The sequence below is a fragment of the Schistocerca gregaria genome, chromosome 7 (genome assembly GCF_023897955.1).
Source record: "Schistocerca gregaria isolate iqSchGreg1 chromosome 7, iqSchGreg1.2, whole genome shotgun sequence".
Lineage (NCBI taxonomy): Eukaryota > Metazoa > Arthropoda > Insecta > Orthoptera > Acrididae > Schistocerca > Schistocerca gregaria.
The window spans coordinates 276,794,069-276,809,536 of record NC_064926.1 but is presented as its reverse complement, the minus strand read 5'-3'; the positions used below and the strand labels follow the sequence as shown (position 1 = coordinate 276,809,536).

At 42.7% G+C, this 15,468-nt stretch overlaps 1 protein-coding gene across 2 annotated transcripts in view; it reads left to right on the top strand.

Annotated features, from left to right (window-relative positions):
- The window catches only part of LOC126281416 (probable aconitate hydratase, mitochondrial), a 91,553-nt gene extending 79,508 nt beyond the window's left edge, over window positions 1-12,045 (top strand). The window contains exon 4 of one of the 2 annotated variants that reach the window (XM_049980353.1): window positions 11,839-12,045. Coding sequence is in view for 1 of the 2 variants with exons in the window: in XM_049980354.1 (XP_049836311.1) it covers window positions 11,839-11,865 (27 nt within the window). In the remaining variant the exon portion in view is untranslated. The remainder of the gene's footprint in view (window positions 1-11,838) is intronic. The other variant, XM_049980354.1, reaches the window with a different exon arrangement.
- The last annotated feature ends 3,423 nt before the right edge of the window (window positions 12,046-15,468 follow it).

Genomic DNA, 15,468 nt, shown 5'->3' with positions numbered 1-15,468 from the left:
GTCTGGCATCTGCTTCACCGACGATTAATTTGTGATCGATAGTGTAGCATTACAGTAGTGGATCTCTTTTCCTAAGTAAGCGCAATATGTTACATTTATTTACGTTCAGGGCCAACTGCCAGAGCCTGCACCATTCAGCTAATCGATTGTGGTCATTCTGGCTTAGCTACTTTATTATAGACGATTGCATAACCTGTCAACAGCCTTAAAGAGATTCCGACGCTTTCTATCAGATCGTTATACCGCAAACAGTAACGGTACTATCACACTTCCATGGGGTACTCCGAAAATTACCTTTACATCTGTCGACTTTGCTCCGTTTAGAGGGACGTGTTGAGTTCTACTGCAAGGAAGTATTGAATCCAGTCGCAGTCCTGCTCCGTTACTCGATAAGCTCTTTTTTTCATTAAACAGCTGTGTTAGACGGTGTCAAATGCCTTCCTGAAGTCAAGAAACATGGCATCAACCAGAGCGCGTTGTATACGGCGCTGTGGATCTCATGAAGGAACAGAGCTAGCTGAGTTTCGCAGGATCTCTGTTTGAAAATCTCCTCTATAAAAATCAACATAGATTCCGCATTCTCCGAAAAGTCTTAATTCTTGAGCATAAAACATGTCCCATAATTCTACAACATATTGACGTCAACGGTATAATTCTATAATTGTGTGCATCTGTCATAAGGCGCTCCTTAACAACTGGAATGATCTGCGCTTTCTTCCAGTCGGTAGGTACACTTCGTTGCTCAAGCGATCTACAATAGAAGGGGAGCTAGTTCTTTCGCATAATCTTTGTACAGGGTGTTTCAAAAATGACCGGTATATTTGAAACGGCAATACAAACTAAACGAGCAGCGATAGAAATACACCGTTTGTTGCAATATGCTTGGGACAACAGTACATTTTCAGGCAGACAAACTTTCGAAATTACAGTAGTTACAAATGTCAACAACAGATGGCGCTGCGGTCTGGGAAACTCTATAGTACGATATTTTCCACATATCCACCATGCGTAGCAATAATATGGCGTAGTCTCTGAATGAAATTACCCGAAACCTTTGACAACGTGTCTGGCGGAATGGTTTCACATGCAGATGAGATGTACTGCTTCAGCTGTTCAATTGTTTCTGGATTCTGGCGGTACACCTGGTCTTTCAAGTGTCCCCACAGAAAGAAGTCACAGGGGTTCATGTCTGGCGAATAGGGAGGCCAATCCACGCCGCCTCCTGTATGTTTCGGATAGCCCAAAGCAATCACATGATCATCGAAATATTCATTCGGGAAATTAAAGACGTCGGCCGTGCGATGTGGCCGGGCACCATCTTGCATAAACCACGAGGTGTTCGCAGTGTCGTCTAAGGCAGTTTCTACCGCCACAAATTCACGAAGAATGTCCAGATAGCGTGATGCAGTAACCGTTTCGCATCTGAAAAATGGGCCAATGATTCCTTTGGAAGAAATGGTGGTCCAGACCAGTACTTTTTGAGGATGCAGGGACGATGGGACTGCAACATGGGGCTTTTCGGTTCCCCATATGCGCCAGTTCTGTTTATTGACGAAGCAGTCCAGGTAAAAATAAGCTTCGTCAGTAAACCAAATGCTGCCCACATGCATATCGCCGTCATCAATCCTGTGCACTATATCGTTAGCGAATGTCTCTCGTGCAGCAATGGTAGCGGCGCTGAGGGGTTGCCGCGTTTGAAATTTGTATGGATAGAGGTGTAAACTCTGGCGCATGAGACGATACGTGGACGTTGGCGTCATTTGGACCGCAGCTGCAACCTGGCGAACGGAAACCCGAGGCCGCTATTGGATCACCTACTGCACTAGCTGCGCGTTGCCCTCTGTGGTTGCCGTACGTGGTCGTCCTACCTTTCCAGCACGTTCATCCGTCACGTTCCCAGTCCGTTGAAATTTTTCAAACAGATCCTTTATTGTATCGCTTTTCTGTCCTTTGGTTGCATTAAACCTCCGTTGAAAACTTCGTCTTGTTGCAACAACACTATGTTCTAGGCGGTGGAATTCCAACACCAGAAAAATCCTCTGTTCTAAGGAATAAACCATGTTGTCCACAGCACACTTGCACGTTGTGAACAGCACACGCTTACAGCAGAAAGACGACGTACAGAATGGCACACCCACAGACTGCGTTGTCTTCTATATCTTTCACATCATTTGCAGCGCCATCTGTTGTGGAAAATTGTAACTACTGTAATTTCGAAAGTTTGTCCGCCTGAAAATGTACTGTTGTCCCAAGCATATTGCAACAAACGGTGTATTTCTATCGCTGCTCGTTTAGTTTTTATTGCCGTTTCAAATATACCGGTCACTTTTGAAACACCCTGTATAATCTTTTAGGTATCTCATCTGGTCCTGACACATTTCTACTACGAAGCGATTGTAGTCGTTTTTCTATTCCGCTATCGTCATCTCTATATCTGCCATTTAGACGTTCGTACCGCAATTGAAAGGAGGGACCATATTAAGATCTTTCACTGTGAAACAATTTCAGAAGACCGAATTCAGTTTTGCCACTATGGTCACTGAGTGAATGAATAGATGATATTGACCCACTTACTGAATTTGCATACGACCAAATCCTCTTAGGGTTAAAAAAAATTCAGATCGGGTGATAAAATTCTACTTTCAGAGTCAGTGAACACTTCTCTCATTGCTCTCCTTACACTCAATTTCGCTTCATTCAGCGTTTGATTGTCAGCTAGGTTTTCACTTCTCTTGAGTCTGAAATGAAATTCTCTTTGTTTACGTAGCAGTTTTCTAACACGAATATTAAACCATGGTGCACCTTTCCCATCCCTTAAGACCTTACTCGGAACATACTTATCTACGGCATATTGCACGATGCCTTTGATTTTTTCCATTTGCTCTCCACATCTTCATTCTTATCACCGAATACTTGAGGCTGACTTCCCAGATGCACTCAAATTTGTATCATGTCACTCTTGCTAAGCAACATATATTCCTCTTAACGTTATTTGTAACACCCATTGTCATAGATGCTATCACAGCCTTATAATAACTGATACCTTCATCTACGTTCACTGATTCGATAATTTTAGACCTGTTTGTTGCCAGGAGGTGTAAGACGTCACCCTCACTAGTTGGTTTTCTGACTAACTGCTCAAAGCAGCTTTAGTACAAAACATTCAGAACAGTGTCACAAGAATCCCTGCCTCTGGCACCACTTGTGATAGCATGACACTCTCAGTCTACTCCTGGCAAGCTGAAGTCGCCCACTATTACAGTGGCATGACCAGGAAAATTATTAACGATATCGTTTAGTGAAGAAGACACATTTAGCAATCATGGCCAAATAAACAGATGAAACGTGCTCTGTTGGTCTGCTGACAAACCCCATCGGCTTTGTCAGGTGAGACGTCAGCGTCCATGGAGTGTAAGTCTGTGGTATGGGATAGCTCATAGCCCCGTTTTTCATAGTCACGCACAATTATGGCAGACTCTTAACAGACCATCTTCCACGGATGGTAACTGACGTTCCTCTGCGGTCTAGGAAGTAAGGGACGTAAAATTTCTTCCCTGTGCTTGGACCTCTTCCTCACGACCTCGTCGTCGAGAGTAGGCAATTTTAACTAGACTCCGGAGAGGGCACTGTCTTTTTAGCCATCGACATGTTTTAAGTGGTGATCCTCTCCCGGTTTCTCCCCAGTGCTCTCAACTGTGGACGGTGAGACACATTTTACTTCAGTGCCCCTATTTTAATCCGCTACGCGCCCGTTTACAGCTGTCGCCTGATATATCTTACCTTTTAGCAGATGACACGCGCTCAGCCGATCGCGTCCTTGAGTTTATCAGTGTCAGTGAGATGACATCGGTCATATGAAGCTCCCCCCCCCCCCCCCCTTCAATTGCAGCTCTCTAAGATTTCCTTCCGTTCTTAGTTTCCCTCCTCCTTGAGTTTTGCTCCCAATGCTGCTGATTTAACATTCGGTTCTTTTTTCCATTCCCTAAGCCACAGAATGGGCGCTTATGATGGTAGCAGTTTTGCGCCCTAAAACCATAATAATAAAAAAAAGTGTGATCACACGGATGAAGGATGGTGTCTAACTATTGACCGCCATCTTGCTTGTCATGGAAGGGCACAGTTGAAGACTGCAAACAAAGAGGAACAGCACACGTTCGTTTAGACCACTGGTTCCCAAACTTAGGCCCAGGTTTCGGTTCTGAAGGGTCACAGTATCTTACTGCCCGCCTCCCTTCCCTCTTCCACTAGAATATACACAGATCAGGCAAAACATTATGAGCATTGCCCACTGCGACGTTGGATGCTGCCTGGTGGCGTTGCAGGTCCATGACACAGTAACAAAAGTGTATAAGTGGACCAGACATGGACAGGGCATTATCCTAGCAAAGACAAGGGCAGGGCTGCAAATGGAGAAATCCATTGAGACAAGCGAATCTGACAAAAGGCAGATTATTATTACACAGAACTTGTGAACGAGTATCTCGAAAACGGGGAAGCAGATGGAATGTCGAAGGGCTACTGTCGTGTTGACCTATGGAAAGACGTTCGGACAGTGAAACTGTCACTAGGCGCCAAGTGGTTGGACGTCCACGAATCTTTACAGAACATGGGGTTCGGAAGCTTGCGTACTCTGTAAAGTACGATAGATCGTGATCTTTGACACTTCTTCCGGAAAAGCAAAATGCTGGTGCGCGCATAAGTGTTTCGGAGCATGCCATTCATCATACATTGATGAACTTGGACCTCAGCACAGACCACCCTTACATGTTCACATGTTGACTCAACGACATCGTCAGTTACGGTTGCAATGGGCGCGGGACCATAGGGATTCGACCGTCCATCAATAGACACGTGTCGAGTCTTCGGGTGAATCACATTTTTTCTCCATTAGGCCGTTGGTCGTCTCCACAAGCGCAGTCATCGAGGTGAACCGTGGCTCGAAACGTGCAGCGCGCCACGGACGCAGCCTGGTGAGAGCAGTATTATGCTATGGGAGACATTTTCCTGCGCTTGCATAGGACCGATCGTAGTAATTGGAGACAGGCGCCTTCATCCCTTCATGTTTCATGTCTTCCCCGACTGCGATGTCATCTTTCAGCTGTGTAATTGTCCATGTCTCGGAATCAGAACTGTGCTACAGGGGTTTGAGAAGCGTTATAGTGAACTCACGCTGGTGTCTAGGTGACCAAATTTGACTAATGTAAATTCTATGGAACCAATCTGGGTCGCTATCTGGTACCATCACCAAGTATGCAAGTCAATGACCCGTTATTTACGCGAATTACAAGACTTGTGCGTAGACGTCTAATGCCACATACGTCCACCAACCTGGCAACAAACTGTCTGACCCATAATACTCGGAACCAGTGATTTGTTTCGTTGCAATGACGAGGAAACAAGCTATTGAGCAGGTGGTCATAATGTTTTGGTTCATCAATGAAGCTTGCTGTCACCTCACCTTTTACTCGACACAGATGCATGGAATTTTAATAGTAAAGCAATGAAATGTTTAATAAAATAGTAGTATTTATTATATAAGCGCTTAGAACAACGTTGTAGCATAAACTCCATGAAATTACAGTTTACAGTAATACATCATATGAGCAGCTTTTTCAGAAAAGTTGACAAGTGTACTTTTCATGTGATGATAATGGGTATAATATTACCTTTAACGTAATAATTTAGACAATATAAAATCGATCTGTACACTCAAAATAACCAGTAACCTATTTCATGTATCTTGGGAAAGTTTGTCTTTTCTTTTTTTTTCCTATACCAAACATCCTGTGAATCACCAGTTCTATATGCAGACTTACGATCCAAGTCGTATTTGCGATTTGCAGCAGTTAATATCAGTCTCTGAGTGAATGGCTTAAATATGTATTTTCCGAAGGAAGTCAGTTCACAAGAACATATACTTGGGCATATACTTGGGCTAGCCTTCAGGAAAGCAAATGAAAAGTATCCTATGTTAAATATTGTTTACAATTTCCTTCTATCCGTTGTGGATGGCTAACTGCAACAGTGCTTTAAACTGATGGTTTTTTGTATTATGATATTCAACTATTCACTTCTTGTATTTGACGTGATTTATTGTACTATTAACTAGTTTTGAAGCCATGGCAGACTCATCATCAGATGGAGGTGTTACAGGAACATTACTTTCTGGACCATGTGCAGTTACACACAATAGCCCTTGTTTGCCACTTGGTATCTGTGACTAATTCATTTCGATAATGTAAATTGTAGCCAGCTGTTTCATATACACAGTATTTAGCTGCACTTGGTTTGACAGTAAACAAACACCGAACATAAAAATAAAAAGTACCCAGACGTTGACTATGGATATTCAGACACAGTCCCTTTGACTGTTCAGAGATGTCACTAAACCCACGCAGAGATGTAAACAACCATGTATGAGAACTGCCTGTCAGATGAAAGGGGTCCGACAACCGATCAGTTCCAGTCTTTCCACGAGGAAGGAGGTACACGGCTTATGTTAATCTGTAGTTCAACCATGCCTAGATGGTCAGTACTGCGATTCGACCACGTCCGCAATGTTACTTTGTCCCAGAAAAGGCTATCAACAAGGGATGTGTCCAGGTGTCTCAGAGTGAACCAAAGCAATGTTGCTCAGACATGGAGGAGATACAGAGAGACAGGAACTGTCGATGACATGACTTGCTCACGCCGCCCAAGAGCTACTACAGCAGTCGATGACCGCTACCTACGGATTATGGCTCTGAGGAACCTAGCAGTTACGCCACTATGTTGAATAATGCTTTTCGTGCAGCCACATGACGTCGTGTTACGACTCAAACCGTGCGCAATAGGCTGCATGATGCTCAACTTCACTCCAGAAGTCCATGGCAAGGTCCATCTTTGCAACCACGACACCATGCAGCGCAGCACAGATGGGCCCAACAATATGCCGAATGGACCGCTCAGGATTGGCATCACGTTCTCGTCACCAATGAGTGTCGCACATGCCTTCAACCAGACAATCGTCAGAGACGTGTTTGGAGGCAACCCGATCAGGCTGAACGCCTTAGACACATTGTCCAGTGAGTGCAGCAAAGTGGAGGTTTCCTGATGTTTTGGGGTGGTATTATGTGGGGCGACGTACGCTGGTGGTCATGGAAGGCGCCGTAACGACTGTATGATATTTGAATGCCATCCTCCAACTGATAGTGTAACCACATCAGGAGCAACTTGGCGAGGCATTCGCCTTCATGGGTGACAATTCGCACCCCCATTGTGCACATCTTGTGAACGACTTCCTGCAGGATAATGACATTGCTCAACTAGAGTGGCAAGCATGTTCTCCAGACATGAACCCTATCGAACATGCCTAGCATAGATTGAAAAGAGCTGTTTGTGGACGATGTGACCCACCAGCCACTCTGAGGGATCTATGCCAAATTGAAATTGAGGAGTGGGACAATCTGGACCAACAGTGCCTTGATGAACTTTTGGTCTGGACCAACAGTGCCTTGATGAACTTGTGGATAGTATGCCATGAAAAATACAGGCATGCATCAATGCAAGAGGAGTTGCTACTGGGTATTAGAGCTACTGGTGTGTACAGCAATTTGGACCACCACCTCTGGTGGTCTCTCTGTATGGTGGTAAACCTGCAACGTGTGGTTTTCATGAGCAATAAAAAGGGCAGAAGTGATGTGTATGCTGATCTCTAGCCAGTTTTCTGTACACGTACCAGAACTCTCAGAATTGAGGTGATGCAAACCTTTTTTATATGTGTGTATTCGTATGTTTGTATGTATAAACAGCAGTCCTCACAAGTAGCAGCACCATGGGGCTTATGACCTCCAAGTTCCAGCAGGAACATGTTTCTTTTTCCATCCCCTAGCATACAGGTTGTCTGCAGGACTGGCATGTTGTGTGGGAACAGTATCAGGCTGCCAATCAACCTGCTTGTCAGGGAAACTTATTTGTGAGAGGCAAGGAAAGGTTTTCTGGGCCTTGATAAGCAGGCTGCCCTGCATGAAAGGCCAACAATATTGTCCTCTTTTATCGATCTGCTTTGCATGGCGGCCTTAACGTGAGGCCCTGCATGACACGTGTTTTGTGTTGGTTAGGCTGGTGTACTGAACTGTATTGCAGGGGCTACATGTGCTGATGAACATGGCTGGGAACAAAATGAGATGGATAAAAGAGGGGATGCACAGAGTGAGGGGTAGAGGGAAATGAACAGAGAGAGGGGAGAAGAGGGAGATACATCAGGCAGGTGGAAGGTGTACAGGGGAAGTAATCAGGTGAAAAATGAAGAATGGGAGGTGGAGATGGAAATGGTGAGGAGAATTTGGTCAGAGGGAGAGGGAAGAATATATGGTCACAGAAAGAGGATGGGGGAATGGATAAAGATGACATGAAGAGACAGAGAGAGTGGTGAGAAGGAGATTGACTGATGAAAGTGGGAGGATGATGTGGACAGACAGATGGGGGAATGGATAAAGATGACATGAAGAGACAGAGAGAGTGGTGAGGAGGAGATTGACTGATGAAAGTGGGAGGATGATGTGGACAGACAGATGGGGGAATGGATAAAGATGACATGAAGAGACAGAGAGAGTGGTGAGGAGGAGATTGACTGATGAAAGTGGGAGGATGAGGTGGACAGACAGAGGTGGACACAGAGAGGGAGAGGACGAGGTGTATTGAATACACATGTCGAATACATGTATGGAGAAAGCCACAGGGAAAAGGCTTATAGTACAATAATCGTAGTGAAGCGAGACAGTTATCAGCACCATACTAGGCGTGATCTATTGGAAGTGGCATGTCATCGCCTGCACTCGACCTTTGAATTGACTTACACAGCTCGTTATAGGAGGCCTTACAGTTTAACTTGAAATCTGAACCACATTTTCACATTTACAAACATTGCTAGAGTTGACAGATGTGATAATGGACAGGAATAAATATAATAAGGCTAGTTTAGAATTGGCCAGAACTTTAGTTTTAAAAGGTTAGAACAATATACAATCAAAAACCTTTAATAATGCTATAAATTAGTAATGAAAGTGTAGAGCCAGTTGGTGGAGTCTGGATGTCTGGCAGTTGAAGGCAATAACTGGATCAACAGCATACGAGATAAATAGAGGAGTAAAAATAACTGGGATAGTGCATGGTAAAAGAAATAATTTTATCAGAACAATGATTCCCATGTGTCAACAAATTTGAAGTTTACAATCAGTATTTATGACCAGCTCTGAACTACAATCTTGAGAGATGGGCTTTTAACGCGAAAAACAGTAAAAACCTGGGGGTTGCTCAGACAGTAATGGAGAAACGCATGTTGAGAATTACTAGAAGGCAAAGGAAAACAAATAAATCGATCGGGAGACAAACCTGCGAAAGACATAATTACGACTGTATGGTAATATGCGAAGATGTGTTTTACCTTCGAATACCTCATTAACCATAATTTCTATATTTGAGTGTAAACACCTTGGATGCTGTGATTTTACGTTTCGTCCACAATTTATACCGTTTTAAGCGCAATTAGCGTGCCATTACGGGAAAATGGTACTGCACATTACTACTTCGGAGTCAAATATGCATTACCATTTGAATACTCAATCTATATAGAACTCAACACTGGATGTGCAAAGACAAAACTGAATGTAACCACGTGAAGATCGGCATAGATCCGAAACAGGTTGTGTTTTAAATAAACTACCTTCAATTTGATTGATAGCGGATTTTCTTCAGCATTGCCCGTCAAAGGAACAGTCACAGTGTTCAAAAACAGCCATCAGTGGTAAAATTGAATTGGTCCTATTAAGTGCTTCCATTATTTGTTGAAGATCATCTAAACTAGAGGCGTTCAAGAGTATCTATCAATGCTAAAATTAAATTCGCCCCATTATGTGCTTTCATAATTTGTTCAAGTTCATCTACACTAGAGGCAAACGGAGAAATGTCATCCGAAAAATATAAGTGTTTTAAATATGCCCCATTCACATGAATTCCCTCTTTTCTTTCTACATCTACATCTACGTGAATACTCTACTATTCACAATAAAGTGCCTGGCAGAGGGTTCAATGAACCACCTTCAAGCTTTCTCTCTCTACCGTTTCACTCTCGAACGACGAGCGGGAAAAACGAGCACTTACATTTTTATGTGCGAGCCTGATTTCTCTTATTTTATCGTGATGATCATTTCTCCTTACGTAGGTGGGTGCCAACAAAATGTTTTCGCAATCAGAGGAGAAAACTGGTGATTGCAATTTCATGAGAAGACCCCGTTGCAACGAAAAACGCCTTTTGTTTTAATGATTTCCACTCCAATTCACGTATCATGTCTGTCTCACTATCTCCCCTATTTCGATAATACAAAGCGAGCTGCCCTTCTTTGTGCTTTTTCGATGTTATCCGTCAGTCCTATCTGATGCGGATCCCACACCGCACAGCAATACTCCAGAATATGATAAGAGTGGCGTAAGCAGTCTCTTTATAAGAGTGGCGTAAGCAGTCTCTTTCGTAGACCTGTTGCACCCTAAATGTTCTACCATTGAATCGCAGTCTTTGGTTGGCTCTATCCAACACATTATCTATGTGATCGTTCCAAGTTAGGGTATTTGTAATTGTAATCCCTAAGTATTTAGTTGAATTTACAGCTTTCAGATTTGTGTGGCTTATCGCGTAATCGAAATTTAGCGGATTTCTTTTAATACTCATATGAATAACTATACACTCTTCTTTATTCAGCGTCAATTATCACTTTTCGCACCATACAGATATCTAAATAATTTTGCGATTCGTTTTGGTCATATGATGACTTTACAAGGCGGTAAATGACATAATCATCTGCAAACAAATTAAGACGGCTACTAAGATTGTCTCCTATGTCGTTAATATAAATCAGGACTTGAAAACTTTCTCCGTAATCGATGACAATAGATTTGGTCATATGCATTCTCCTTGTCTTGACTCCTCTTTCATTTATGAATTTATAACGATCCTGCCGAAGTCCATTGGACAATGTAGCTCTGGTGCAAATAATCTTCATAACGATCCTGCTGAAGTCTAATAGACACTGTTGCTCTGGTACAAATAATCTTCAAGAGGGGATCATGTGAGTTATATGCTCAGACTACGACTTTAAAAAATGTGCAGTAGGTTCGTCGCAAGATTTTAACCAGATAAAAGGATTGACAACTGGGTCTAGATGTGAAGTTTATGTATCTCTCACATTTAAATAGCTTTTGACCATGAATAATACATTAGAAATGGGAGCAATCAATACGGTGAAATACCTGCCAGTACCAGTGTACATACAAGCATGTAAAATGGAACAATTATGTATTCCTGCCAATTTGAGGCGAAATAGCCACATTAATAGGAAAGATTATGAGAAGCTGCAATATGTCTGTGGTTGGTAGACTAGTTCTGAAATATTACACGAGAATATGAAATCCACGTAAGAATGAACGAAGAGCAAATGCTGAACATGCCTTAAGAATGACAACAAGCATGATCAGAGATGGGACAGGGGTTCGTCACATAAATGCTATAAAATTAAAGCAAACAGAGAAATGATTCTCGATCAGGAAGGTAAAAAAATCATGTATTTATATACATTTCAGTTCCACAGCGATCTTGGAGATAATTAACACCCGCAAAGAGACTTACAAGCAATTATTCTTTACATGTTTCACAGTGATGCAACGAGGAGAAATCTTGATACTCAGTTGAACAAAAAGTATCATTTGTGGCATAGTTTACAGTGAGTTACAGAGTACATTTGCAAATTTAAAGACTGTAATTGTTTGTGGAACTGGTCACTTGAAATTCGTTCATTTATGTTGCAGCTATGTTGTTATCTGGACCCAGCATAGATATTTTCTCAGCATAACGTGTTGGGACCACGAAGCTAATGAACTGGCCTGCTAACTGTTTTAACCAAGACTATTCAGCGAGGAAAATGTGTGCATTTGCATGTGATCGTCACCGAATGTATAATCATGTATGTTGTTTCACACTGCTGTGAGAATAAAAGTGATCGGCTGTTAACAGAAGAATGTATCTTTATTAATGACCCTACTGTTTCGTTTACGTTTAGACTTCCTAGTCTTTAGTTTATATTTATTTATACAACGTAATCTAGCTTATTAAAGTCAATGACTTTTCTTGGGGATTTTTGCTAGTATTTCAGATACTTCTTTAGTCTTTATCCCAGCACATTATCTGAGCTACTGTAATGAACCTGGCTGTCCCCCCTTATATTAATTCCTGAAAACCATTTGTAATTGAGACCCAGTCGTAGACCACACCATACAACAGTTTGTGGTCCTCCATATTTTCTGCATTTGGGTCACCAGCTTTACTTAACATTTAAACCTTGATGAGACGTGGGCTATTAATCTACAAGATTTTCTAAGGCGTTGGACTACATCAGTTAAGATGGTTCATTTCTTGGACCATATGTACACTGAACAGCCAAAGAAACTGTTACACCTGACTAATATCGGGTAGAGCTCCCGCGAGCAAGCAGAAGTGCCGCAACACGACATGGCATGGACTCTACTCACGTCTGAAGTAGCGCTGGAGCGAATTGACACCGTGAATCCGGCAGGGCTATCCATAAATGCGTAACAGTACGAGGGGATGGAGACCTCTTCTGAGCAGCGCGTTGCAAGGCATCCCAGATATTCTCGATAATATTCATGTCTGGGGAGTTTGGTGGCTAGCGGAAGTGTTTAAAATCAGAAGAGTGTCCCTGGAGCCACTCTACAGCATATCTGGATGTGTGGGTGTCGTATTGCCCTGCTGGAATTGAAAAAGTCCGTCGGAATGGATATGAATGGATTCAGATGATCAGACAGGATGCTTTCGTACGTGTTACCTGTCACAGTCTTATCTAGACATATCAGAGGTCCCGTATCACTCCAACTGCACACGCCCCACACCGTTACATAGCCCTCACCAGCTTGGACAGTCCCCTGCTGACATGCAGTGTCGATGGGTTCATGAGGATGTCTCCTTACGTAGCCTCCACCAGCTTGAACAGTCCCCTGTTGACATGCAGGGTCCATGGATTCATGAGGTTATCTCCATAACAGTAACGTCCATTCGTGCTGATATAATTTGAAACGAGACTCGTCCGACCAGGCAACATGTTTGCAGTCGTCAACAATCCAATGTCGGTGTTGACAGGCCCAGGCGAGGCGTAAAGCTTTGTGTCGTGCGGTCATCGAGGGTACGCGAGTGGGCCTTCGGCTCCGAAAGCTCATATGACGATGTTTCGTTGAATGATTCACACGCTGACACTTGTTGATATCCGAGCGTTGAAGTCTGCAGCAATCTTCAGTCTTCGTTGGTTCCGTTCTTGCAGGATCTTTTCCTGCCCGCAGCGATGTCGGAGATTTGATGTTTTACCAGATTCCTGATACTCACGGTGCACTCGTGAAAAGGTCGTACGGGAAAACCCCCGCTTCATCTCTAGCTCGGAGATGCTGTGTCCCATCGCTCGTGCGCCGACTATAACACCACGTTCAGGCTCACTTAAATCTTGATAACCGGTCATTGTAGCAGCAGTCACCGATCTAACAACTGCGCCAGACACTTGTCTTACTTAGGCGTTGCCGACCGCGGCGCCGTATCCTGCCCGTTTACATATCTGTATTTGAATACTCATGCCTTTACCAGTCTCTTTGGCGCTTCAGTGTAGAAGTCGGCCCTCGATCTGTGTACAACGCAAGTGGTGTGCTCCCTGAGGTGGAGGTGGTGTTTCGATGTATAATTCTGCAGTGAGTGAATCTCCCTTCATGGTGTAGGGAGAGAGTTGTGGGCCCTGTGAGGAAGGAGTGAATAAAGTAGGGAGTGAATAATTGTGAGTATCACTAAAGTAGTTTCATCGGTGCAGAAATCCTTTCAAGAGTTCGAGACTGCTTTCCCGTGTACGAGTGTGGAATACAGATCGATCATTTACTAGTTTTCTATGGGAGTCTTGCAGTTTAGTGAGGGAGGGAGGGGGACTGTAAAGTGCTCACAAAGGAAACTTACGGACTGGCCTTCTTAGATTTTTCTCATCCTTATAGAATTTGGAGGTCAGTTCCCGGACATGACTGACCTAAAGCAATACTACGCAATCAGAAAAAAAACCTCGGAAAAACCGCCTTTGAAGATTAAAAGATTTCCGAATTCTGGTAAGAGTAAAATATTTGTAACTTATTGATACAGATGTTGGTAGTTGAATGTGTAGGAATTTTTTTTTTACTTTTATTAAAATTTCATTTATTAACAAATCGAAATGTTAATTCATGTGCACTGAAACATAATTTTTTGTAAAAGTAACGTCTCTTTACTGTTAATTACTGATGACATGAAAATATCAGTATTCACAAGAAATTAAAATTTGTTGCAAAATTTCAAAACGTAAAAGAGAAAATAAAAACTTTATTTCTATAGAGTGAACAGCATATTTGACGCATAGGTTTTTAATTTTAAAATAAGGCACTTCACGTATTTGTATAACAGAAGATAAATAAATAATACGTTTGGTTTATTATAAATTGTGTTTCAGTATTAATATTGATTAACGTTTCTACTTCTTTATAAATGTGGAGTTCATATAATAACAGAAAAAAGGTGCTTTTAGCGAGATTCCAAACAGCAATTTTACGATCACAAGACTGCTACGCTACACATCCAGCTACCAACAGTCAGCTAAACAAGCTACAAATGTGTTATACTTCAAAGTGCTCTGGAATGCTGTAACCTTCAAGGGCGTCTTTCTTTTGTGCTTATTGAAGAACAGTGTTGTACTGCTTTTGGAAATTGATGTATTGGCAATTATCTTCAAATTCTACAGCGATGGTGAAAATGAAGGAGGATCGGTCCGTAAGGTAAGTGTGAAGATATCACATAGCAGAGAGGGGAGCCGTTAGCCAGCGACATCACATAGCAGAGTGGGGAGCCGTTAGCCAGCGACCTGCGTTTTCACTTTAAACTGTTATCAACGGAAATTTCTAGAAACTAGTTGGTGATGGTATGCTGCCTGTTGGCGATGCTCGTTTTCCCTTCAGGTGGTCGGATCTGAGGGTCTTTTGAAAGTGGGACGTCGCGCGACGCCCCAGAAGCTCCGTGACGAGCTAGGACGAAGGTTTCAGTTGGCTGTATCCCGTGTTTGTGCTATGAGAAGATATTTGATCGTTAGGAACAGACGGGAACAGCCTAGAGCGCAGTCTGACGAACTCTGGTGTTGGAAGAGAAGCACCAGTAAATCCGCAGAAAGTAAGATATCCATCACTGGAACAGTAATATATTACTGCTGACCAATGACAGATTAAAATTAACGACAGAAATGAAAGACGAATTACATAAATAGAATTCAAACATCACCTGTTTCATCCCAGTATGTCCTAACGTAATAATAATAATATAGTGGGAGAGTTAAGTGGACACTCAAGGGAAATTGAATTTTCACAAAGCCATGGTTA